General features: G+C 31.7%; 4 protein-coding genes across 4 annotated transcripts in view; all 4 read right to left on the reverse strand.

The window, feature by feature from the left end:
* Positions 1–27,711, reverse strand: part of tio (zinc finger domain-containing protein tiptop) — a 468,375-nt gene that overhangs the window by 106,134 nt on the left and 334,530 nt on the right. The window lies entirely within an intron of this gene.
* LOC143191951 (uncharacterized) lies at positions 2,185–3,435 on the reverse strand. Its single transcript, XM_076397392.1, has 2 exons — positions 2,338–3,435; positions 2,185–2,275 (listed from the first exon to the last, which is right to left on the reverse strand). Exon 1 carries the CDS (start codon positions 3,306–3,308, stop codon positions 2,376–2,378), a length of 933 nt encoding a protein of 310 aa, XP_076253507.1. The 5' UTR covers positions 3,309–3,435; the 3' UTR covers positions 2,185–2,275; positions 2,338–2,375.
* Positions 3,322–4,518, reverse strand: LOC143191953 (uncharacterized). Its single transcript, XM_076397395.1, has 2 exons — positions 4,421–4,518; positions 3,322–4,318 (listed from the first exon to the last, which is right to left on the reverse strand). Exons 1-2 carry the CDS (start codon positions 4,437–4,439, stop codon positions 3,453–3,455), a joined length of 885 nt encoding a protein of 294 aa, XP_076253510.1. The 5' UTR covers positions 4,440–4,518; the 3' UTR covers positions 3,322–3,452.
* Positions 4,518–5,807, reverse strand: LOC143191952 (uncharacterized). Its single transcript, XM_076397394.1, has 2 exons — positions 5,200–5,807; positions 4,518–4,915 (listed from the first exon to the last, which is right to left on the reverse strand). The coding sequence occupies exons 1-2, from the start codon at positions 5,698–5,700 to the stop codon at positions 4,523–4,525; spliced, it is 894 nt and encodes a 297-aa protein (XP_076253509.1). The 5' UTR covers positions 5,701–5,807; the 3' UTR covers positions 4,518–4,522.

A 27,711-nucleotide genomic window follows, 5' to 3' on the forward strand; every position in this document is an offset into this window, starting at 1 on the left:
GCCAGCTTTTAAAAAACTTCTGCGTAATGATTTATTTGAAAAATACACGATTTAGATTCTATTAATTAGTGATATACAAATAGAAATTCGACCAAATCAAACTTTCGCTGTTAATTCAAATGGAATTCAGAAGCATTCATGGCACAGAGTTCCTTTTGGAACCCAGTTACGTAAATGATTCAGAATTGTGATCGTTTTGAAATTCCAAAAATTTCATTATCATTTCCACAACTTTTCAAATTTGGCCAATCATATTTAGCATCGAATTTTTCGGTATTAAAACCAGCAAACCACTTGCAACACGAACTTGTTTACTGTATAAGTGTATTTAAGCTTATTTTAGCTTAAGTAACAGATCAGTTGAAAAGTTCCCGGCCTGACACATAGATGGGGTTACTAGAATTAAATCCTTATGTTTTTAGTTAGCTCTAACCCTCAAAAGATGCGTGTATAAATATAACAGCTATCGGATCATTAGTTTGTAAATTATAGCATTTGTTATTGTGAAGAAAATGAATAAAAAGGAATTTAGCGTGTTGATAAAATATTTCTTTTTGAAGAGAAAAAATACAGTTGAAGCAAAATCTTTTTTCCGGTTCAGTACACTATCCCAGGAAAATCCATCAAGCTCTACTTAAACACTATCTTCTTAACTTACTTTATTTCTTAACTACATCTAACACTAACTTTAACATTTAACAATTTTAGTTAAATCTATTCGATGTCGGCATTTGAACAATGCGCTATTTTTGGAAACGATTAATTTCCTGTACATTTGTGGTTTTACGACTTTTAGTCCTCAGGGTTGCTCCAGAAAATTACTACTTCGGACACCTCTATGTTATTATCCATTGAGGGAATGATTACAAAGAATATCCCCTTCCTTCTCCGGATTCCTTAATTATCTGTAATGTAGATAATTTTGACACCACATACACCATATATAAATATCAACATATTTTAACTAACATATTAGTTCACAGAATTATTTTTAAATTGATAACCAGGATCAAATTCTCATAAATCACTAAATTTGTTAAATGATTATATTTTAAATTTTTGATAGTACATTGATGGATCACTTATTTATTATTAAGCTCATATTCCTTATGAAATCGTTATTAAATTATAAGCCTTTTCAATTAATATATGAATATTCTTTTTTACGCGGCATTAAAAAGTATTTATAATTATTACGTACCGAATTTATTTATATAAAAAGTATTTTTTATTTGATGTGGCAGTGTTGTTTTAGCAACACTAATGTTACAATGCATTTTAAATATATAAAATACTAGCTGACCCGACAGACTTCGTCCTGTCAAAAAGATTTGTAATGTGGCAGTTTTTGTGCCTACGTATTTTAAAAAATTCTCCTGAACAGAACCATCACCCTGGTGATAGGGCGTTGTGAATAAAAAATAATTAAATAAAACATATATAAGGATTGAAAAGTAAGTAATCGCTTTATTGTTAATCATGTGAATCATAATTATTATTATTATTATCATTATATTGCTTTGTGGTATACGATGTTTTTTGTTTGATTACCTGGCGCATAGATAAACAAATCTGATGGTTTTCCAACACGGGAACAGGCAACATACAATTGACCATGTGAGAAACATGGGTTTTCTAGATTAATACCACAAACACTTAATGATTGCCCCTGGGACTTGTTTATAGTCATAGCAAAAGCAAGCCGTCAACATGTCTATAGGAAATTTGCCATTACCAATGTCAATGAGTTGTTTAGAGAATATGTTTCCAGATTGGTCATTTTGCAACTCGACACGCATATTCTTGCTTAAATGAAGTACTTTAACATGTTTCCACAAATTGGAGGACTTTAGACATGCATTGAGTTCATCAGCTGGCGTTGATCGTGGAATCACTGGCAATGTTTGACGAAAATCTCCTGCTAATAAAATCATTGCACCACCAAATCGGTTATTATTGCTACGTAGATCTTTTAAGGTTCTGTCTAAAGCCTCCAAAGATTTTTTATGTGCCATCGTGCATTCATCCCAAACAATCAATTTACATTGCTGCAAAACCTTTGCCATTGCAGAGTTCTTCGAAACGTTGCAGGTTGGAGTTTCATTGCTTTGCATATTTAATGGCAATTTTAGTGCTGAATGGGCTGTTCGACCACCTTCAAGCAAAGTTGCTGCGATTCCCGACGAAGCGAGTGCAAGTGCAATTTTATTTTGTGAGCGAATTGTTGCTAATATTAATGAAATAAAAAAAGTTTTTCCTGTACCACCAGGTGCATCTAAGAAATAAATCCCTCCAGTTTCATCATTTGTTACTTTCATAAGAGTTTCAAATACATACTTCTGTTGTTCATTTAACAGTGGAAGATTTGTTTGAATTTATTCTTTCAAAGCGTTGAGATCATACAGTCTTTCTCGATGCAACTCTTGGTTAAAAGCGTCATGCATTGGACGATTGGGCGCGGTCAGGCCTAATTGAATTAATAGTTTGTTTGACATTATCAAGCACATGTCCTCAATTGAAATCAATGCTTCATTGTAAATTTCTTCACTGATTTGTATATTTGGATTTCCCATTCTATTCCGTATTTGATACAAAATATCATCACACATATAATCTTTGTACTTCATCCACAAATCAATTGGGTTTGATGGGAAGCATGTAGATATGATTATAGAAAACAATGTTCGTATTTGATGAGTGTGTGATGATATTACAGCATCATTGAGAGTTTGATCCCAATGAGCGTCATTTTCAAGCAATTGCAAACGTTGACAGGCTTCTCTGTAGGATCCACACAATTCACCATCAACAGTTCGTAACTGTTGGAATGATGTTGGGCCACGTACATTGACTAATAGCAGTCGTAAATAAAAACATTCATCATTGCTTGGATGTACTGAATAAATCCGGCCAATCGCATCGGTGGAATATACATCTGTATATCCTGGAACTGGTTTTCCTTGTTTCCGTCGTATAAATCTCCTTGAGGATTGATTCCAGGTATAATATTTTGGCATTTCAGAATATAGCAATGTTTGTGCGAAATCATCGTTTTGGCATGTCTCAAAAAAACTGGTTAATGTAGTAGATGGTGGCTGAGCAGCTCTTTGTACTGCGTTCTGTGCTGTAAAATACACTCTTTGTCCATTTTCTAAATGCACAGCTAAGTGAACAACAGAAGGGTGTCTCTCATGAATAGGAAAAGAAAATATTCGCCAAACTGCTTCATTACTACTGACATAGCGGCCCATTTGGTATTGGGTAACTTCATCATTAGAATTCTCTGCACCAATTCCAATCACAGCCATATCACTTCCTTTGGTTACATATTTGCAAATGTATTTAATCGATTTCACTGAATGGCAAGATTCAACATTGATGTGTGCTTTGAATGTCTTTGATAAAATGGGTGAATATGGAACAATCCAACGATTATCTATTTCAATATCTTGTTAATTTAATTTGACAATTGTTGATTTTCCATTGTCTGCTGTCGATCTGCGACGATACAATGGATAACCGTCATTACCAGTAATTGTTTCCGATATTAATGTCCGTGGATATCGTTTTGAACATTTACCATCCATCATACACGGTGAATTTTGATTAAGAGTTCCACAGGGACCATGTATCATGTTTTTGATAACTACCTCATGCAATCCAGGATCTACTTGTACATTAGGGATTTCAGCTGATATCACTGCATCAACTTCATTTGGCCTTATCTTTTCAACCAACCAAATCAAAATGTGTGCATGTGGCAATCCTCGTTTCTGCCACTCCACAGAATACATCCAGCAGCGTGTCTCACCAAACACATTATGTTTTACGATGAAATTCATTAAAGATTTCAACTTTTGTCTAAAGACTCTGGCTGTAATATCATGACGATCAATGGATGATTTCCCAGGTAATAACTCCTGCTTAATTTCTATCCATTGCGGATTGCATGTAAATGTGATGAACAAATCTGCTGTACCATAATGACGAACATACGACATGGCATCTTGAGCATATTCGTGCATATGCCGAGGGCTTCCGATGTATGTTGCTGGAAGAATAGTCATCCGACCGACATTCTGTGCATTTCCATCAGTATTAATCGCATCTCGAAGGTGAATATACTCTTCAGATCGGAGTTTGGTTTGATTCAACCTGATGAATGTTAATCTCTCCGTTTCAATTTTAACATACATGTCATCAACATATTTGTGATATAATCGCCGACATTTCAATATGTGATTATCTGCATTTTCCCGAATCATTAGGCGGTATGAATAATAGTTCATTGAACTGACTTTTTTGTTGGTTTCAGAACCTGTAAACAGATTTTGTTTTAATAACATTCAAATATAAAATTAAAATACATAATATAGTGACTGAGATATTATCGCCATAGCTAAACTAATATTTTAGTTACCTGTAATGGGATTTATCATTTTTATTGATAAATCGTAGCCATCTTCACCTTGCCAAAATATAATGGGATATTGCAGTGCATCATATGAGCGGTGTGTTTCCTTTATAGGTTGTAATTGAAAATTCCGACGATGTAAAAAATATCACGGGATTCCAAGTTTTCTCCAACTACAACGATAGCAACTTCATCAATAGTTGGTGCATTAAAACGTCTTGTATGTTGACCTGCAGGTGTTTTATCAGCTCTGATTACAATTTTGTGATTATCGGATGGCATCAGATCCAGGGCAGTTTTAAACAATATAATCAATTGATTGTGTTGATGAAATAAAGTTTGTAATTGTTCTACAATAGACCTTTTTACTAAATTGTTATGTGCACAACGCAGATCAATTTCTTGTGGTGAATTGCCCATAAAATAAATTTGCAGGAATTTGTTGTCGCTATCTGACACTGGTAACAGTGAACCTGCTCTGTGATATATTTGCCCTTGTATCTGTAAATAAAAAAAATATTATGGTGTGGTATAAATTAATGGATTGTCAATGATCAAACTTAAATAATATTTGATCTTAAAAAGTATATATTTAGTTTTAACTAATATCTATCAAATATAAAATATAATAAAAGTGTCACTGAAACTGAATCACCATATAATATGATGACTAAGTGATATATTTCGTAACGATTAAGAAATTGAAGATTAGTAACACATCTTAACTTTGGTGACAGAAAATTTTGTTCGCTAAAATAATTATGAGTAACTGCTATAATACATACCTTGAAAGTTGGCATAAAATTTTCCCGAACTGCATTTGTTGCCCCAAATGAAGTCATTTGAAAGCAATTGTTATATTGTTGAATATGTGTCAAAAAGTGTATAGAATCTGTTCCTATTCCTGAAACCAATGAGTACAATGGTTCTGGTGGTGGATCCAATTGTATCAATTTCACTTTACCATTTGCGCAACACAATCCATTGGCTTCGTTTTTGTATTTTAATGCCTTACAGTGTGAGCAAACCAAGTTCATAGAACCAATAACAACACATTGGTAGTTACTGTAGTCAATTGACACATCGTAACTGAAAGCAGCTGGATTCAAACTTGCGCGATTATTAGTTGAATGTCGCGCTCGCGCTTCACGCGTTTGTGATATCCGAATTATTTCACGTTCATTTCCGTCGTCACGTTCTTGTGCAGTACGATTAGATCGGTAATTAGCTTGGTTTATAGCATTTCTGGTTCTTCTACCTAAATTGCTTCGTCTTATAGGAGGCATATCAAATATAAATTATTTTTTCACTAATCACGAACTAAACAAACACTAACTAACTAAACACTCTGCACAAAACACGATATACGAATTTGTTTCGTGTATCACTTGACAATTCATCTGTCATCTGTCAAAAGTCATCTGTAACAGACAACTTTTTTTTTTAAATTTGATATGACTTGAACTCAAATCCTTTTAAGCCGTACGAATTGTTTTATTTATTTAAAATTTGAATTAAATTTTAAACAAATAAAAAATTTTAAATAAATAAAACAATTCGTACGGATTAAAAGGATTTGAGTTCAAGTCATATCAAATTTAAAAAAAAAAAGTTGTCTGTTACAGATGACTTTTGACAGATGACAGATGAATTGTCAACTGATACACGAAACAAATTCAAACAAAAAGGGCTATTTTTAGGGTTTTTCCAGCAATAATTCTAATTTTTCTCGCCGTAAAAACCATCCCTGAACTTCAACGAACATTTTAAAAAAAGATTTGGCCAAATTGGTCCAGGCGTTGTTGAGTTATGCGCTTAGGAACATATTTTGCGATTCATTTTTATATATAAGATAATGTATAAACACCATAGGCCCAATATAATTAAAAATGGATAGTTCTTCTTATTGCACCATATATGGTAAACGTGGATTATACGTCAATGACTAAATAGATTTTCAGAATAATCCTAGCTGATGATACGAAATATGCAGTAAAAAAGACTTTTACATCACATGGAAAATTGAAATTTATTGTTTTAGGACGAATAATTAGTTCTTATTAGATCACAATTATAATATTGTGAAACTTACGAAGTGCCATCTAATTCTAATGTTTTTCTTTACTATGACTTACATACGTTAATGGCTTTTGCGATCTTCAATAGTTTACCTGTGTGCGTTGAAGAAATCCATCAAACACTTGCGGAAACTTGGTGGTGTTACTACGTTGTAACCCATCAATTGTGCCAAACAGTATTATTATCATAACATCGCTAGACATATAACTAATGGAAATTGAGGGAACACTTATTTTTTTAAATTAATTTATGGATCTAATAGATCTAGATATAATGGCTGAATAGATAAAAATTTCCACTTATCAAATATCAGAACTGACGTAGTTTCTACGATAATTTTAATAACCTCTAATTAACCTTTAAATTTGCATTCAAGAGAGCACATATTACTGTTGTAACTTTTGGCTCTTGCTAGTACGCCTGTGCCATTGGAATTTAGGTATCCCAATCTAGAATAGTAGAAAAGCTTAAACTACGAAATTAGAGTTATTCTTACATACGAAATTTTTTCAAGTCATAATAACGTATAAATACTTATGAACATAATGCTTGTACATATGCAATATTGGAAAGACTAATAACACAAGTAATATATTCCGATATATATTTTATAGATACAAAATACTTATTTTTTTATTATTTCACTAATCTAAGAAAAACCAATATTTTTAAAAATTTAGCTGGTATGTATTGATATCACCAACAAAACCAAAATATGTTTATATCGATGGATTTTGCTTCGGCAAATTAATGTTTAAAACCTCGATACACGATTCCCTTAGAATATAAAATGGACATAAAAATAGGGATGCAGAAAAAATATCGATATATCGATATTTTCTGAAAAAATATCGACAGTTTTGACCGATATATTTTTGGCCTATATATCGATATAACCATATATTTTAGCTGATATTTTTCGGTATTTTTTCAAAATAAATTAAATATAATTTTTAACAAACCTTTAAAATTGGTACTGAAAAGATTGGTGAATCTATCACTACTTAAAATATTTAGAAGATGGCCAACACCACTACATGAAAGGTATAATCACTAGAAAACAGACAGAAAGAAAACTTGACAGAAAAAGTTGAATATCGACAAGTGGTAAAATATTTATTAAAAAAAAACACTGAATGTTGAATTAAATATTAATCAAGACGAAGAATCAAGAATCTGAATTCAAAAAGTTACTTTTTTTCTGCGTTAAGATATGATGTTCTCCATGAATCACGTAACTGATACTTGTAGGAGTGTTAACACGAAAGCAATGCTGTGTGATGAATGCAACCGAAAAAATTGTATTGGGTTTAAAATTTCTAATGGAATTTAAAATCATCAAAGTAAACTAGTGACCTATAATCAATTGAATTCCGAATTCAAACTGAATCAAAGACGGCTAAAATTTTTATATTGTTAATCAAAGTCATAAATTTTAGATATTATTACTACTTCTAAAAAATGTTTTATATATTTTAATAAGTTTTGCAATTACCCATTAGAAAAAATACATAATAGTAAAATGTTTCCATGTACTGTTTAACATAATGGATCACATTATAGTTCCCCTCGACTATAAAACTATTTCGAACAATACTATGTCATGAATTATCAGAGATCTGCAAAAGAGTTTAAGGCCACTATCAACAAGCACGAGACACAATGAATAAGAAGAAACCTAGGAGGGTTATAAAAAAGTTTCGAAAGAATGTAAGAACGACAAAAGGCCATCAACAGAACACGGCTGGTGCGAGTTTTAAATTTCAATTAATCAGATCGGAGTGTCAACGCTGTTGCCGGCGAGAGGGACCGGAGCTGCTGTTTCGCCTGATGACGTAGTTACGTTTGGCTGCGCGTACATATTGGGTCCATTCAAATCATGATAAGAATGAACATCTAAGTATATGAAATTATTATATAATGCAATAATTGTTTACAATATAAGAGCTTTTTTAGGAATTATTATTGTATTAGATATATTACTTGATTATTTCGAGCTTAAAATTATATTGAATGTAGATATATTTTAGCATTTTTTAGGATTTTTGGTTTCAGTGATTTGATAAGAAACTTTTAAACATGGAATAAACCAAGTTAGTTACATAATATTTCATAATAGCAGCGTTTACGATGGCGAGTGCTAATGAACATATATGGCACTATATCTTATACGAATTCCAACAAAGCAAAATGTTTCTAAGTGACGGGATTCAATTTTGAGTTTCCTTGGTGCCGACGATGGATTCATTTAAAGGTAAGTTAAAGGTTTTTGTAATTACTAGCAAGGCCTTTAGAAGCATCGAAGTCTTGCCAGGTAAACTACTTGGTAAAAAGAAGATTTCAAAATATATCAAAACAAGAAAGTATGAATCCGTCTGATTTTATAACTTGCAAATGATAGGTTGAACAACATGTTAAATTAAGTATATAGTAATAAATATAATTTAAGGAATTATAAAAATATATTTTAGATATATATAGTTAAAATTAATTTATATATTAATGTAATTTAGGAAGCTTAATTGAGAAATACCTGGACATATTATACTCCAAAGATATATTGTCTAATATTAATTTTAAAAATAGAATTTAAACTATAAATTTCAAAAACTAATATAAACTTTAATCGTCGTTTTCGTATTAATAAAATTCACAGTTTATTCTGTAACGAAACACCTAGAAATGAAAGGTTCTTTTCGTTCGTCGTAAAGCAGGTAAGATGATGAGAGAAATGCGGGAGGTCGAGTCATGTCAGATAGCTAATCTGACGTATGAACACAGTGGCAACGTCGATGGGAATTTGCGAAGACCCACCGACGACAGGCGGCATGCAGAAATTATTCCACTATTCTAGATTGATAGTCGCGTATAAAAATATTCAAAAATTAACTTACATTTCAAGAAGTGAACGTAGTTTCGAGAGAAAGGAGACTGGCAGCAGACTTACCTGAAACAATGAAAAATAAATAATATAGTTCAAATTTATTTTTTACTTCATTAATTTATATCTAAGTAACGATTTATTTACAACTATATCAAGAATTTTAATATATATATTTTAACATTCAAATAATTTTAATCTAATTTTAAACTAAGGTAAAGTATATAACTAAAAAATATTTTTAACAAAAAATTTAAACTACTTCAAAAAATAAATAAAGAACTTATCTACTACATGTATTTTATATTCTACTATATACACACAATTTGGCTTAATACCTACCTAAACATATCTACTTACAATATTATTTTAACTACTACCAAGTCAATGCCGAACCCAAATAGATCTAGCAATATATATTTGTATCTAGCATGTAACTTCATCAGCAATATCTATAGATGAAAATGCAGAAAGTATCAATGCAAAAATCCTAACCTAACAATTAAACAGTTTTTTACATTTATCTGCATAAAATACTATTTTTTGTTATAGTATTATTTAGTTATTAAGTGTATATAGAAGTTAATCATAACTTATATGAAGAAATCTGCTGAAAAAGAAAACCATATAAATTGTTTTCAAACACTTTTGAACACTTTTCCAAACTTATGGTAATACTACTCTGTCATATCCCTATTGCCAGTTATGGCTTGAACTATTTAAAAGTGGCGATTTTGTTTTCTATATTGCGAAAAAAAAACGGTGTGGAGTATCTAAGAAGCTCCACGATCTGGATCACTTTAGCAGTTGGATAATCACCAGAAGTTGCGGTTTCGACACGTTCACATACACATACATATTGCGTATCACACATACTATGATAGAGCTCTAAAAGGTGGAAAAGTGGCTATATATATATATATATATATATTCTGATTATGATATGATTATGGGTATCAAATAATATATCTGAATGTTTTAAATTTCAATAATTTCTAGTGCTAATCTAGAACATTTTTTATTGTAATAATTGGATTTTCTGTAGAGTCATGTGTTTGAAACCGGAAGTCCGGTGAATCTTAGAAACCCTTCCCCCCACCCCCGTATTTCGAGCTTTATGTTTCTGATTGATTATAAGTGGCATTATTTATAAACAAAAATATGAAATCCGACAAGAAAAACTAACATAATTACGCCAGTAATCAGAGCTTTTGGTTGGTGCTTAGTTCTGTAGTTGCTGATAAACCCTAGTTGTTAAAAGGGATGCTTGATGGAATCGATACAATTTGAAAGTAAATTAATCTACTAGTAGTAATCAATCTAATACAATTTTATATATAGTCAAATTACCAAAATTTTTTGTTGTAAGCTCCAGTTTAGAGAATGGCCCTACATAAAGCTAAAAGAATAGTACGCGCTAACTTATGTCCTAATCCAATACAACTATATATATCTGCAAAGATAGTTATGCTGTTTATTTCTATTTGTGATCCATTATCTATAGATATCAAATAGAAATTCTAAATGTTTTTCAAGAATTTTCAATAATTTCAAGCATTTACAATTATATAGATCTTCCGATAAGTCGTATAGTCGTGGGTTTGAATCCCATCGGGACTTATTTCTAAATTCATGTTTACAATTAATTATAAGAGCTATTATCCATAAACAAGACTACGAAAGCTGACAAGAAAAACCTGTCATAATAACGTCAGTAACCAGGTTGAACTTTTAGTTGGTTCATCGGTAATGCCTTGGAGCGTGGTTCGAAAATGATGTCAAGTAGTGCATCTAGTACTGATAAGCCCTAGTTGATAATAAATATTTTGAACAAAAAAAATTAACTAACTTCAAAAAATTAATAATCAAACTTAGATTTTTAACATAGAAAAAAAACCTTTTAATTTAAAATATGTACATAATAATCGTTACAATACCTATATAAAAATAAACAAAAACCTTATTTAACCTATCTCCTACATGTATTTTATATTTTACTATATACACTCAATTTAGTTTAATACCTACCTAGATCTATTTATCTATTTACGATATTATTTTAACTACCACTAACTAACTACTTTTAAGTCGGTGAAGAAACACATAGAGTACCAACTTCAAAGTGGTTAGTTAGTAGTAATTAAAATAAGCCGAACATAGAAACTCCCCGTTTTTCGAGGTCGGTTAAAAAGGATGCTCGATGGGATCGAAATGATTTGAAAGTAAATTAATCTACTGTGGAAATATTTAAACCTTTAAGATCTACGACGTCAATAAATACAATTTTATGTTTAGTCGAATTGCTAAAGCTTTTTATTGTAGGCTCCAGTTTAGAGGATGGTCCTACATAAAGCTAAATGAACAGTACGCGCCAATTTACGAGCTAATCCAATACAACATTTCCGAATTAACTACTTTTCAATCAAACGACCCTCGACTGAGAGAATAACAAAATGATTCGTCATCTCCCTCGTCCGAGGTGCTCATGACGGAGACGGAAAAATCCAATATTACTTTAAATTTCGAAAGAGTGATTCAATGTTCCCTTTGGAGTGCCGTAATCGTAAAAAACTACGACTATCGTTTTTTACGAAGCCCATCGAAATAAATAACGCGGGCGCACGGTGTATATTCTCCAGCCGACTGCTCTTCCTCATTGTCCCGCAGACGGTCTGATGATTAATTAAAACATCTTCATAAATTCGGGGTTAGTACGCCGGGGAGACGAGGCTCCCGCATCTCCGTCTCACCACCGGGGAGGAGTGCCTCGTTTTGTTTTCCATTTTATGTTTTTAAGTGCCTGTTTCGGTGACTTTGAGTGATGCGAGACTCTCAACGTCATGTGATAAAATGATTTTTATACGTTTCCTTTTTTCCATATTTGGGTGAAAATAAAAAGCCGCCATTAAATTGTTTTTATTTTCCAATATTACTGCAATAATTTGTCAATATTGTACGTACGTGCGAAGAAATTTAATAACTAAATATATAAACTGAGTAATTTAAAAACACAATTTATACTTTTTCCATCGTACCACTTCTGGCTTTGGACTACACTGCACTACATATTCAAATGCATGTGTTGTGTAACGATTAAGTACCGTCAATGTCATTTTGTATTCAACAGCTCGCGTCTTTTTTCAAAAAAAAAATATTTTTTTTGTTTCCTTCCCCTTCACATTTTTTAACTGGCGCGCTAAGTAGGATTCCGGGGAGATGATAAGTATGTTCTATTTTAAATATATTCTATTAACCGGAATCAAATTAGCTATTAAGAAAAGAAGACAGGTTGATGTTGAATTGGGAATCGTCCTTCCGGTACTTGAGCGTTCTTTGGTGTGGTTAAGTGGAATTCTGGAAACAGTATGGCAGCTAGTAATAAATTATTACGACTAAGAAACATTCCAGATATAGAAAACACCCCTAATCTGTAGAAGCATCTCAGTTCAGAGTGTTTATTATTCTCAGCCGTAGACTATTGGTATTTCGAGTCACCAAAGACTAGAGATACTGTTCCATACAGGGTAATGCCATAGAAATTTTCCTAGAAACAGTGCGATTTAAAAGACCAATAGACAACGTCCTTACCTGTGGTTATTTATTTAGAAAGGAGGTGTTACATCGCGTGACTTTTTCCTACGGTCTACATTGCGCATTCAACTACATATGTTATATAAAATTAAAATGATGCAACGAGTGAGTACCTTCAGTTTCATTCTATAAAAACGTTCAACAAATCCTCTACTTTACAAAAGAATAAAATATTTTTTAATAAAATGAGTTTATTGTTTTAAACCCCGTTCACACTTTATAACTCATTTCTATTTATTTTTTGTCGCATTAACTTCGTCCTGTTCAAAGTAGCATTAGAAACGTAATCTGTTTCTGATCCTGACTATTTATTATCTTGGGAAATTTCAGAGCAGTCATAAATATTTAGCATCAATTTATTAAAACAAGCAAAGCACGAAAACAACGCTTCCTGATTTATAACATCCTATTATCACTAAGGTTTTGAAGAATTTTATAGATATTTGACAACGGCTACATTGATTAGGTTGCATGTTCGCACCCTTTAGATAGCATTGTGTCCTTTTTTAAATAGAACAAAATGAGAAGCAAAGATACGGTCTGATTTTAAAACGAATTTACAAACTACAAATTGGCAACAAAATTCGGCGTTGTAGTGATACGAGTTCAGCGCTATTTTAGACGAGTATACTAATCTTTGATATAAGATTTGCCAAATATTGGGTATATAGACCAAAATAGCAAGACTTTTGAAATACAATTTATACAAGTACTCAGTTTTATACTACTTAAAGTGCATCTGCGTCAGATAAAAGATTTCCAGTCTTAACAAAATGAGTTATTGGATTAATTTCTTATTAATATAAATTTTAAACTCTTTTGAGGACAACGTGAAAGTTGATTGATTTCCGACAAAAGTAAATTAAGCGAATAGGACGTCAATATAATTGTGCAAAGAACTAATATAGTGATGAAAAAACCAATATTTATATGCCATAACCTGCCTGGAATTCTTTTTTAAGCATTTTACATCAACATAGTGCATAAAACTGAAAATAAGCACCAGGATTTTTATTTATTATGAATAAGTATTGTATTTAATTTTGAATAATTAAACATGTATTAGGCCTATAATTTAGTTTTAAATGTAAAAAATTAGTATAATGTATTTTATTCAAAGTATAGTACATTGATACTTTCAGATAATTTATGGACTCTATTTCGAAAAAACGATGTATTCGATGAGACTATGCACAAGTCTGCTTGTTTTGTTCGCATCTTCATAGGAAGTGAAGCGCTGCTAAGACAGGTCACAGCTCATGTGTCGGAATAAGTAAGAATCAGAAGGAACAGGGTTTGGAGAATAACATTATTGTGTTTTTGCTCGATAGCGATCCCCATTAATGGTTTAGTTAGGTTTTAGCAGTTCACAGGATACCACAGCAAAGCTGATTCCACCAAACACAGCTTGGAGCACAGCACACAAAAGTAGCTTGGAGCCACGAATATTCGGCCTTACCGATGATGTTGTTACATTACCAGGTGGTCCGCATGAATTATTTCGCTTTAGATTATCGTAATGGATCAACTTTTCATCACTAGTAATAACATGATACAAAAAACCTTTTTACAAAAAACCGATTTTGCTGTTGAAGTAGTATTTCGCACATGACCAAACGCCGTTATCTTAGCTTCAAAATTAAAAATGTCAATATCACCAGTCTTCGCCAAAAACGTCCTAGGCAGTATTCATATATTGAAAAATATAACAGCGAATATATTATTGGAATAATTATTATAATTTTAGAGAGAATTTTAGAAGTAGATTTTAAAAATGCTTGTTTGGGAATGAGTATTACTATTTATTTAATATAGCTTTCTACCTGAGTCAAATTTCTTGGACATATTTTAGTATACGGTATGACTACAACTAACGACAACAACAACTAACTACAAGAAACTCTCTTGTGATAAGTACTTAATTCATTCCGCGTTTTACTCGTATGTATATCTCGTTTACTCATTTACGTTAAAATTGTTCAGACATCCTGAATTATCGCATTTCTCTGAAAAGTGAGAAGTACCTTGTCAAACCCCCGAGATAAAATAACCTGGCCCAAGAATTTTTACCGAGTTACCGAATGTTGAGTAAACATTTAATTTAATTTTGAATTTTTAGTTTTCAAAAAGTTTAATTGATTCTCTTAAATAGATTATAAGATGGAAAGGAGGCTACCTCAGAGTAATCTAAGAACATCGTATCCTTCGAATTTTACGACTGAATTGAATGTCTTATGGAAATACTTACTATACAATTGTTCGTTAATACATCCGGTATGTTAGGATGGACAATGAGTGTTTTATATTATTTAACCACAAATTTCTGGTATTTATTTCCAGTCTTCCTGGTATTCATTTTGCTTAAATTATCTTTATTTTGATTAAATAATCAATTTAAGATGTCATATTTCGTTACATTTTTTTATGAAATGTCTTAAATTCCATAACTTTATTTCTAAATAGAACGTAATATGAAATATTAATTAAATGTTATATAATATATTAACACCTTTTATTTTCTTATCTGTTTAATTCTGTTGATCCTCAAGGCAAAACATATTTGTATATTCATAACTTTCGATTAATTTAAAGCAATTACTATTACAGTTGTGGTAACAGATGTAGTCTTTTACAAAATTGTATTTAACATATGTAGGTGGATTTTAATTAATTTGCAAATTGTCATGTTTCAAAATTTGCGAACATTTACGCAATTCATGAAGGTAATTATAATACATTGTATTTGTAATATATGACAAGATCGTGATTTACCGAAAGTTCCGTTTATGTATTTAGTAAATCATCTTTTTATGACAGAACCCCGATGAAAGACAATATGGAAAATAGTTATGTAATTTTCTAGTTCAATTAATTGCTATTAAATAGATACTTTTAGGGTTAATTCAGGGCTTTATATAAAAGATGGCGTAAATAATCAATATTCTTTTGTTCTGTCTAATAATGTAGCCTCAACAAAATGGTTGTTATTAACAAGTCAATTGAAAAATCTCCGGCCTGACACATAGATGGCTCTACTAGAATGAAATCCATATGTTTTTTAGTTAGTCCTAACCCTCGAAACATCCGTGTATAGATTTGACAGCTGTCGGATCATGCTTGTGCCTATAGCATTTTGAGTGAAGCAACTTTTGTTATTGTGAAAAAATGGATAAAAAGGAATTTCCCATGTTGATAAAATATTGCTTTTTGTAGGAAGAAAATACAGTTCAAGCAAAAACTTGGCTTGATGCTGAATTTCCGGAAACTGCCACAGGAAACTCAACCATCAAGGATTGGTATGCTAAGTTTAGACGTGGTGAAATGAGCACCGAAGACGGTAAACGCAGTCGACGCCCAAAAGAGGTTGTTACCGGACGACAACATTTAAAAAATCCACAACATGATTTTGAATGACCGTAAATTGAAATGAATGAAATAGCAGATACTCTAAAGATATCAGTGAACTTGTACATCATATCGTTCACGAATATTTGTGTATGAGAAAGCTCTGTGCAAAGTGGATGCCGCACGAGCTCACTTTTGACCAAAAACAATGACGTGTTGATGATTATGAGCAGTATTTGAAGATGATCAAGCGTAATAAACCCGAGTTTTTGCATCGATATGTGACAATAGATGAAACATGACTCCACCATTTCACTCCGAAGTCCAATTGACAGACATCCGAGTGAACTACACACAATGAACCAGCTCCAAAGCGTGGGAAAAAGCAACAGTCGACTGGCTTATAATTCCTCATACAGCGCTTGTTTCACTCATTCCATATTAATATCAAATCACTCATGTTGAAAAATGCTCACAGAACTTTAAATTGTTTATAAGTAACAAATGACCTTCTGAAACCTGACCTGACCTGATTCTGAAATGAAACTTTAAGTTATATTATTATCGAATTGATGGCGTTTCGTGAAATCATTGAACAATAATAGAAACGTTATTGAACTATAATTTGTTATACGCTCATATTTAGTTTAACCGCTGATTAATTATTTTTTACCATATAATCTCTCGGTATCAAAATATGACGTAGTTAAGCTTAGGAGCTGATGTCCTAAACACGAGAATTGGCTATGAAAATAAAAATAAACCTCCGGCTATAGCTCCGACATGAAAATTTCAAAATGAAGCCGACTGCCTGCCCTCACTCCCTGCTGCCCCGGAAAAGGCCCCGCTGAAAGGATGACATTAAAGCAACTTAAATAACCTGTCAATCAAGGCGGGGCGGAACGCGATCCAAAGAAAGTCCACGTCCCGCCAAATCCGAGGTTTTAATGATGTGTCCGTCGCACGTGACGTTTCGTCGATAAAAAAAACGCCCCGAACACATATACAGAGGACTTGTCCGGATGGAAAGCTGGAAAATTCTGATGGCAGGTGACGGGCCGACTAATAGCCGACTGGACGATAGAAAAATACTTAAGTAGATCGACGTTATGGCAGTAGGATAAATTCGAGATCATACTAACAGGCGGTACCACTTCCCGTTTTCATTAGAACGCTTTCGTAAAGAAAGGATATTAGTTTTTTTTTATTATAGCAGTAAAATTTTTTTGGGTCCATTTTTTTAAATAAAAATTAGCATTTATTATGAAAATAGAGCATACTAAAATATATTCGAACTGTCAGTTTTGGTTTCAACAAGTGATAATTTTGATGTCACTGAGAAAGTAGAGCACATGATCTTAAGAACCGAAAAAGATAAGAGAATCAAAATCAACTCGAAATCTCAAAGAACTTTCGAACAGCTTAGCAGTTGACGAATGATCTATTTCTGCATGTTTACATGCGCTGAGAAAATTCCAAAAGGAGGAACAATAGCTAATATACGAATTGAAAATGTTATATATTTATAGCCATAATCCTTCTTTTGGAATCAGCAAAGTGTAGTGTAACAGGAGCTACTAAAACCGAATAAAATAATTACTACAAATATCCGCCAAAGTCAATTGAAGAAACTGAAAAACATATGGTTGGTAAAAAAGCCAGCAATATCAAATAACAGATGCAAAATCATCCTCTTGTATTATAACGCTTAGTCACACGTTGCAAGAGTTGTGTGGGATATAGATGAAGACGAGCAGATGAAAGTGGAAAGTTCTGCCACACCCGGCGTATTTACCAGACATAGTGCCTACATACAATTTGCTAATATCGATGCAGCATGACCTGGCACATGGCCTCGAAATGCTGAAAATGTTCTGATTCCAACATCGTTCTTTGACACGGAGTCATCATGTTGCCAGAAGTTTTGGAAGCAATGGTAGAAAATGATGTATACATTTTTAATGTAGAAAAATAAACAGAACATATCAACTAGCGGATGGAGATGTTCCGGGACAAATAATATAAATTATTTTTTTAAGAAGAAAGTTAAAAAAAAGAAAAAAAAGTTTACTTAAATTCCTATAGGTGCTATAGCTAATGATTTTAGTGTAGTGTAATAAAGTAAGAATCGATGAGTTCTCCTAGATATAATATAAATTTCAAGTTTTACGTGATTGAGAAAACAAAATCTAAGTTATTCGACAATGACTAGTAAAAATGTACTAATAAAATGATATATTGTGAAATAACGTGAAAAGAACGTCTTATGTTTTGACCAAAATATGGTCAATCCCAGTCACTACTTTTTTTAATGTATTTTGGCAGTAACCGAAACTTCTCGAGTTATATATCCATATTTATCAGACAGTTCGTGGGCTTTCGCAAAATAAATAACAATTAGAAAAATCACTACTATCTGGCACCTACAGCTTTTAAGGCGGGACGTCCTATTTCCACCTAGATTCAGCAATATATCACTAAATGTTATCGTGTTACAGAACGAGTTAAACAAATTTAATTTTAAAAATTGTTGTTTATTTTTACAATCAAAACATATGAACTGTATAATATAGCAACATTTCTCTATTATTTTCATGGCCTCCTGTAACATTTTTCCCCAGTGTTTTTACCCTTTTGTAACCAATTACAACAAATTACAATATACTTCCAGAAATAATTGATCTAGAGATTTCGTCAAGTTAAAGAAAGTTAATCAGACCAGTTAAGACCCAAAATTCGAACAGAACTGAAAGTCTCTGATAAAAACGTCATTAAAATATCCAACCTACATATTACTACATACATGTACTATACCACCAACCCTAAAATATCAGCGATTGTGTTTTTTTTTGTGTTATATAGATATGATACGTAAACTAATCTTCATTTGCTTTATTTTGAATACCGATCTCATGTTTCGTCTGCGGCCATTGTCCATTTTCGAATATTGCTTATTAAAGTTGTGTTCAAGTTGCATGACAAAATATATTATTTTAAGTTTTTATTCAGTTGGTGATATATATAAGGCCAAATATGTTAATAATAATCAGATGATTCAGTAGTTTTGATTATTTCAACGAATTTAAAACAATGTTGCATGAAAGTAAAAATTATGGAATTTTTCGGCATTTTCTTTGGAAACATGTATCCATTTTAGAATAATAAACAAATTAATTAATTATTTTTTTAATATTTTTAAAAAAAATATTTTAAAGTCTCCTTTTAACTAATGAGGGTTTATTTGGACTGGATCTACGGTTTCATGTGGGCTCCGAAGCACGGTCCTTAGCTTAAGCCTACCGACTGGCGAGTGACCAACTTAGAAATTATCTCAGAAGATAACCGGTCTTACCCAGCCTCGTTACTGACGTGACTAGGATTATGCCCTCTTTGTCGGATTTTGTACTCTTGAATAAGGACAATCAGAAACATAAATTTACGACCATGCCCCAACAGGATTCGAAACTGCGACTATCGCAACAGTAGGAAGAGATCGTGTCATCTTTATTACTACATCAACTAAGGCGGTAATTAGTTGTTTGGTAATACGACAAAAATTATTCTTGAAATATACTACGTGCATTTGGCCTAATTTTTTAAATATCTTTTTGGATATTGCATAAAAAATTTTTAGTTCTGTGTATTTTGGGATCCCTGTAGTTACAATGAACAGTAAACTTTCTCTTTATATGCAATAATAGCGATAAATAAATGATATACTTTCATTATAACTAATTAAAGAATGCCTGGCCGAATTTTCCTTTGGTATTCTTCTGGACACCCAGTTTTCAAATTTTTCAATATATCTACTAGTTCGGGACGTCAAAATGCAATGTTAACTTCTGAAGACATTTAGCAAGGATTTTCCGAAGAGTGATAGAACAATTATGCACATAATAATTTTGTGGTTATAATATTAATACCTTTTTTTAATTTAGTTACAAATAGGCAAAGTAATCAATACTAAGAACTAGCTGTGAATAATTTACCTCCTGAAACTAATCTGGTTAAGTTATTAAGAGTTATTAAGAGTTATATTAAATGAAACCGCTTTATTCACTGCTTTCTTTTGTTACTCCATAATGTCTTCTCGTATTGTTTCGTCTGTCGGTAGAATGCATACGTCTGGTTTAAAATATTTGATCCAACGTGTTTTATATATAACAATATAATTAAATTATATCACATTGAAAATTAAAACTTATAGATTCCATATCTAACTAAAAACCTTTTATTTCCTTGTTAATTAGACTTTACATATTTCCAAGGTTGTTTATAACGATCTGTTAGTTTAAATCGATTAATGCTACAAATGTAACAATCGATACAATCTTTTAACTTAATTTAAACATATGTAGGTCGGCATTAATTAAATATACGTTGAAATATTATTTTATCTGTAAATTAAACCAGATAAATCTTAAACAGAGTTTATAAAAATTCGCAATGAAACAATTGAATAAAATAATATTTAAAAAATAGGTGTTAACGTTTTTTTTAAACAAGTTTAATGCATTACACGGGGTTGAAAGAATTCGTTTTTTTAACATAACTAGTTATTAAAGCTAATATAAGGATATATAAATGGAACAACAAATAAAATTATCATTTCTTCAGAACATATTAGTTCACTCCGTTTTTTCATCAATTCGTAGCGGGCGGTTAGGTTTACTTCTCAATTAATACGCGGGTGCTATACCACAAGACTTCGAATATTCTTCACCAAGTCTCTGGAATTGAACAATATTGATTTGTCAGATTGCATTTTTTGATCTTAATGTCTTTTTCCGAGCTGTTTGCTACGCCTTCTAGACGGAAAGGTCAATTTTGGTCAAGTCTACAAAATTCGTTCACCTTTCTTTGGACACACATAACCATTGTTATCTGCGCTCTCACTTTGTTCCTCAACTTTGCACTAATTGTCGTATATTAACAAATGGGTTAGTTTTTAATATGATCTGATGATCTCAGGACCCCATGATTACAGGTTACAGTCCAAGTCTCGAAATACTGAAGGATTGACAAGAAAAGCATTCTAAAGAGCAGGACCTTAATTTTGAATGGTAATTATTTCTCTCTTCCGCAAGCACCATCTTAAAGAAACAAAAGCAGCTGCTGCTTGGCCAAATCGGATTGGCTGTATTATTGGCAGCAGCCATTTTCTTCTATTTTATTGCTAACAACAAATTTTTACTAAAATCAATTATTGTGAAACCTTATTCAAAATATTGTCAGCTTCTAATCACAATATCCTGCTATGTTTTTAATAAAATATGGTTCCCCACACGCCAGCATTATTTTTTTAACTTATAGAGGAATGCACAAAGTTTTTGGTACTTTAAGTGATATGAAATAATTCATAAACACATTACGCGCTTTCGTTTGAAGTAAGGAATAATCAAAAGGAGCAATATGCTGTTAACACGACAGGTGTAGTAACTCGTTCTAATTAAGTATTTTCATGTGCATTTGTCACCATTCATCATATATTTTGCAACATTCAACAAAATGTTTTTCTTTCAATGTACAACTCTAAACTCTTATTTGCAATCTATAACAATTTGCTATGATGGTTTCATTCAGTCGGTATTTCTAACTCTACGTTTTCTTAATACTAATATTTATTTAAATAGCCTTTAACATATATTTCTACATCAAAAGAATACTCATTAGTTAGAAATATTTTCAAATCAAAGTTCATTCGAAAATCCATTGCTCTATGCTAGCAATATACGCTTATTCCTTCGAAATGTCATAAGAAATTAACAAAAATAAAAAAATACCTGATTATAGAAAATTATAGCTGGCTATATGAGTACAACAGGCCGTGACGGCTCATTACTGATAGTTTATGCAATAATACAGCCAATGCATATCATCAAAAGTTATGACGCCAACACATCGCAATGTTGCTGCATTGGCTTGTAATTCTGGTGTACTATATTTGTCTGTTTGTAAACTCGAATTATTATCACTATAGTTTTGAAGAATTTTGTAAACATTTGACAACAGTGGCAAGCAGTACCGACACAAATCGAATTTTACAGACTAATTAGGTTAGATCTTCTGTCAGCATTCTGCATCATTTTAGCAAAGGTAAAATGAGAAAGAAAAATCGGCCTCAAGTTTAAAACGAATTTTACATTTTACAACTGCAATCGGTAGTATATTTGACGTCATCTATGACTGTTTCATTGGAAGGCCTATACAACTTCTGAACTTTACTTCAATTGCATTCATTACAATTTGTTACTCCAAACCTTTACATCTACGATCACCGGATTCAACCATCTCTCCTTACTATTCGTCTTTTCTATCAATCCTTTTTATATCAATACTCTCTCGCTATGCCTGTATTCTGATATAGGGATATAAGACGTGAAGAAAAGATAAATATCGATATTTTTTCAGCATCCCTATTCTGACATTCTAGTGGCATGCCCTACTATGTACATGCACACTAGTTTAAACAAATTTATTATAATATAATCTATTGGAATCACGTTTCCTCAGGCGATGGTAATATATTTGTAGACCGCATCCGATTTTCAAAATTATGCATTTTTGAATTTTTGGTGACGATGCCTGAAGAAAGTACAATTACGGGTATTCTATTCTATTCTATAAGTCCTATTTATATTGCCTAATAAAATTTAGAAATAAATAAAAATGAAGGGCTTTAATTAGTATTTGCCCAATCAATATTAATAATGAAAAAATACGTAATTTGAGGAAGATCTAATAGCCACTGGAAATATTCGCTGTACAGACCAAGCTTAATGGAATTAATTTTCTAAAAACTTTCTTATTGCCTTATTTTCAGTGAAATTTTATACTTTTCTGATAAGAAATAAAACATTATATAGAAAAATTAATAATATTTATTTTATAAAATAGAAATGTTCAGTAAAAGACAAATATAGCTACGATTTTCCCAAATGTTCAATATTTTTTGAAAGTGAATATAAATTTCGCGAAAATATTGTGTCTTATGAGAAGCCGATATTGTTTCCATCACTTTTAAAATAGGAAAATGAAAAACTGTAAGATATATTTAAGGACCTGAGGTCTAAATTATCGACCAAAAAAGAGATCTTCACGATAATGATCTTTAAGGGTCTTTAGAGATAAAGGAAATAGTCTTAAATTAATCGAGAATTTAAAATATAAAAAACCGAAGGATGATTTGCAACTATTAATTGTTTATTTACAAAAGTACCTCGGTATAATAACTCTAGAAAATCTGTACAATAAGCGGAACTGCGTTAAGCTGCGAGAGCAACATGAAAAATAAAATGACTGAACATTGAAGAAAAGATCAAAGTATGTTAATTTGCTGTTGAATATTGAAGGAAAATTTAGTTGAGTTTTTTGTTATTGTGATCGCTCTATTATTAGAATAATTAATACTACCAAGGCGTAATTACTTTTTCGTAGACAAAAATTTTGTATTATTACTATTCCTAGTATTCAAATACCAGCACATATTAATTAACAACGTATTTATAACAACACATAAAAGAATCTATTTTCATACTCGAGACAATGTCTTACAAGAGAGTCTTCCGGAGGCAGTCAGAAGCAGACACTTTCGTTTCCGCGATACAGCCACCGTAGAACTGAGGCGGGGAAAGCGTCCACGTTTGGTATGCTCCGCGTCTCGCGTGACAAACTGTCACTGCCAGCACCGTCTTCTGCTGTCTTGGTTTTGGCGACAAGTAATCCATGCGTGATCTGGCTTCACTTTTCCAAATGTGTTTAAAGGAATTATTATACCTAACGATTCTTCGGACTAGAGTAGGGCAATTTCATAGACAAAGTATAAAATATCAATTTATCTAGTTTATTTATATTCATTGAATTTTACTTTATTCATAGTTTTACTTGAAATATAAGTAATACTCAAGTTATGTGATGATTTTGGCTTTCTCGTTTGAATTTTAGTGACCAGGATTAGTAAATTATAATCTGTTGTTAACATGTTTTAAATGTCTGTTTTAAAGTATAAAAGAAACAAGCAATGTACAAGAAACGGTTTGCTTCTCTATTAAAAAAATCCTGAATTTTACACTAAAAAATCTCAAACATCAATTTTTCAAACGTTAGACTATTAAGTACTTTTAATGTACTTGAAAGATCTACGGTAGATTCGAGGACTGTAGAAATCTTTTGCATTTCGAGTTTTCCGTTGATAAGAATGTGACTAAAAATGAAAAACTGGCAACCAAAGAATTTTTTGTGCTCTACTACTGGAGAAAATCGGGTACTCGCGGTTGTTTAACTGGCAACCCAATAGTTATTTTGTCTCTGGTAAATACGTTTTGATTTACATAATTGCTTGCATAATATATTCTTCCTTAGATTATGTCCTATTTATAATACAAGTTAAAATCTAGTTTTAACTTCTGACAATAGATGTTTGAATAAATGGTTTAACAATGTGCTTGAAAATGGTTACATTTTGGGTCAGTCATTCGAAATAAAAGTTATGCATAAAAAGTAATATTTAGTTTTGTTTTATTAGTTTGCATGTATTTTAATGAGCATAATATATCGGCAAAAATATGTAGAGAATCAACGTACACAACTATTAGACAATGTAACCTCTTAAATTCGACGGTTTTGAAATTTTTTTACATATAATAACAGTTTTCAGTGTATGGAAATGGTAATCATAGAATGCCCAACATTCTACTTTCCATTTCAATTTATCAGTTTTCTAGTTTATATCATTTGAAGATATCTTAACGAAAACCAACTATTTTTTAGCTTTAATTATTTAAAAATTGCGATTATAATGATAATGAAAAAACAATCTAGAGGGCAAAAAAAAGTTCAAGATAATGCATTGCAAGACTTACTGGACGAAACCAAGCTCAAATTCTTAAACATCGAACCTTCAACAATGCGGTTTCATTGGTTGCTTGGCAAAAACGGCTTCATTTGCTGTAATATGACTGCCAATAAAAAGGGAGTCTAATACAATAATCACAAACGCAAATAGGCATAAAATATTCCAGAAAATCCTCCCACATCGACAGTGAAGTATAATATTCATTGCCATAAAATTTTACGGTATATATGGTAGGATCAGTAAGGTGTAGTACATCATAACCTGCCAAAATTGAATGAAACTATTACTGCAGATGCCTACTGATATCAATCGTATGATATATTATTTCAAAAAGGAGAACAGACACAAAGTTATCCTTTACATTACAAAGGAAAGATTGTTGTCTCGAATTGAAAATTCTGCCTCAATCAACGTACTCGCCAAACATAACGCCATTTGATTACCACTTATTTATCACTTGCTGCCAAACCATGGTACACCCATGTTTACAGGAAGAAAGGAATAAGTTGTAGAAAATATTTTTATTAATATTTTAACAATTTTTCAAAATAAATATCGTCTTAAAGTGAAAAAATTATTAGATTACATGCACACACCTACTAAATATAGAAATATAGAATCCACGAAACACAATAAAACATTTTCCAAGTACATTTTCATCAAATTTTACTGAAATGCAGCCTTCAGTAGTAGTAAAGGCCATATAATTTTATTTTTGATATGTTATCGGATACAAAATCTGATCAATTCTTGGTCAAACTCAATCATCAATAAAAAAAAATTATAAATTCTTCATCATGGAATCCATATGCGGTCTGAAAGTGGGGGAACTTTAAACTTTGTAATATTTTAGGCAATAGAAAAACAAAAAACTTATTTGTACATCCTATATATACAATTGCAAATATATCTAACATTGACCTAATCAAGTTACAATAATAATTCACTTGTAACGGCTCTATATCCCTCTTGAACTAAAATAAACCCCCCAATTCTACCCCCTAAAAAACAAATTAGTCCAGAATTTACTTATCCCATCTTGTAATAATTCGTACGGCTGGCAAGCCTAATATGGCGGGTCTCTGGTGCACCGGAGGTCGCATATCTCCTTCAGGACGACACTAATGGTCTTGAATGTTTTATCAATTTTATTGTTTTGGGGCTGTCAAGAGGAGCACCGAGAGCGGGAGAACGGAGAAGGGATAAATTTAGTGTTAATGTTTGTAAATTGCAGCTTTACGGTTATCATTCAACGGTCTGTCTCGGGTCACTGATCGATGAAATGCTTTATCGTAATTAAATCTTGATAAACGGATGGATTAACGTGATATTCTTTATTATAGTGGTCAAAAATTAATTGCGTTTTGTCCGTAAACCATAGAACATTTATATTACGAAAATTAAAGTTATTTAACGCCAAAAAAGATGTTTCTTTAAAATTTATTGAGAACGTGATGAGAACTGAGCCATGATGAACTTTTGGAAAGGATTCGAGAAACTTTAAGAAATACAATTTTGTAAGATATCTTAATCAACTCACAACATCAAGAACTATTAATTCTGCAACAGAGAAATAAATAATTGTATAATAATTAAAATAATTAACAATTAATCTAGGCCTGTAAATTAGTGTTAAAGGTTTTTTTTCATTTAAATGTTTATTACTGTATTGTGCATTTATGTATTATTCCCCATCTTTCGATCTCCCATCTCAAAATCTTTTAAGGCTATCCACTAATCGACCTCGAAACGACTAGTAATTAGAGTACGGCGAATGGTGTAGGTAACGCAGCCCATTTTAATATTTTTAAGTATATTTTCACCGGTTTAGCAACATGTGGTCAGGTGTCGTCATGCTGAAGAATAACGTTGTTGTATCCGACTCCTATTGCTTTCATTATTCCCTCAGTTATTGGCTCAAAGGCATCGATTGTAATCGATGGCGATTCCCATGTATGATTTCATCGAGTAATACCTTCAAATCCTAATCTTCATTTTTTCTTGTCAAAATCAATTTTCATATGTTGAAACTGATAGAGTTGCCATAAGTTACCCATTAGAAATTCAAACATTTTCAAAACAGTTGAAAATAAGTTGTTCACACTTATTTTAGACGAAATGGCGCATACAGAAAAGTGAAGACTATTAGTGAGGCTTCAACATGAAACTGATTACAAAGACGCCTTTTTTTGTCCAACACTAAATATGCGACTGTATAAGAAAATTTCTTCAATTTTCAGTAATTCTGTATATTTTATTTTTCAAATTACATTGATATTATAAGAAACAAATTAAATGCTTAATTGAGTTATTTATAACCTAACCTAAATAAGATGTTAATGTTTATGGTCTTTTTGTTTTCTTTTATGGTCTTTCAAATTCGCTTGTTTTCTTCTTCTTTCTTTTTTAATTTAGCAAGTGACCTATTTATTTTCGTAGTTTATCTATCTGTTAGACTGCAAATTGCATTACTACATTGTTGCTGCTGCCTTGGACTTCTGCAATTTATTGTAATTTTTAGGTTGCTATTTTCCTATTTTTCTGTCG

Source organism: Rhynchophorus ferrugineus, unplaced genomic scaffold (assembly GCF_030347505.1).
Source record: "Rhynchophorus ferrugineus isolate W39M unplaced genomic scaffold, kcgeb_rfMv2 rfM2, whole genome shotgun sequence".
Taxonomy (NCBI): domain Eukaryota; kingdom Metazoa; phylum Arthropoda; class Insecta; order Coleoptera; family Curculionidae; genus Rhynchophorus; species Rhynchophorus ferrugineus.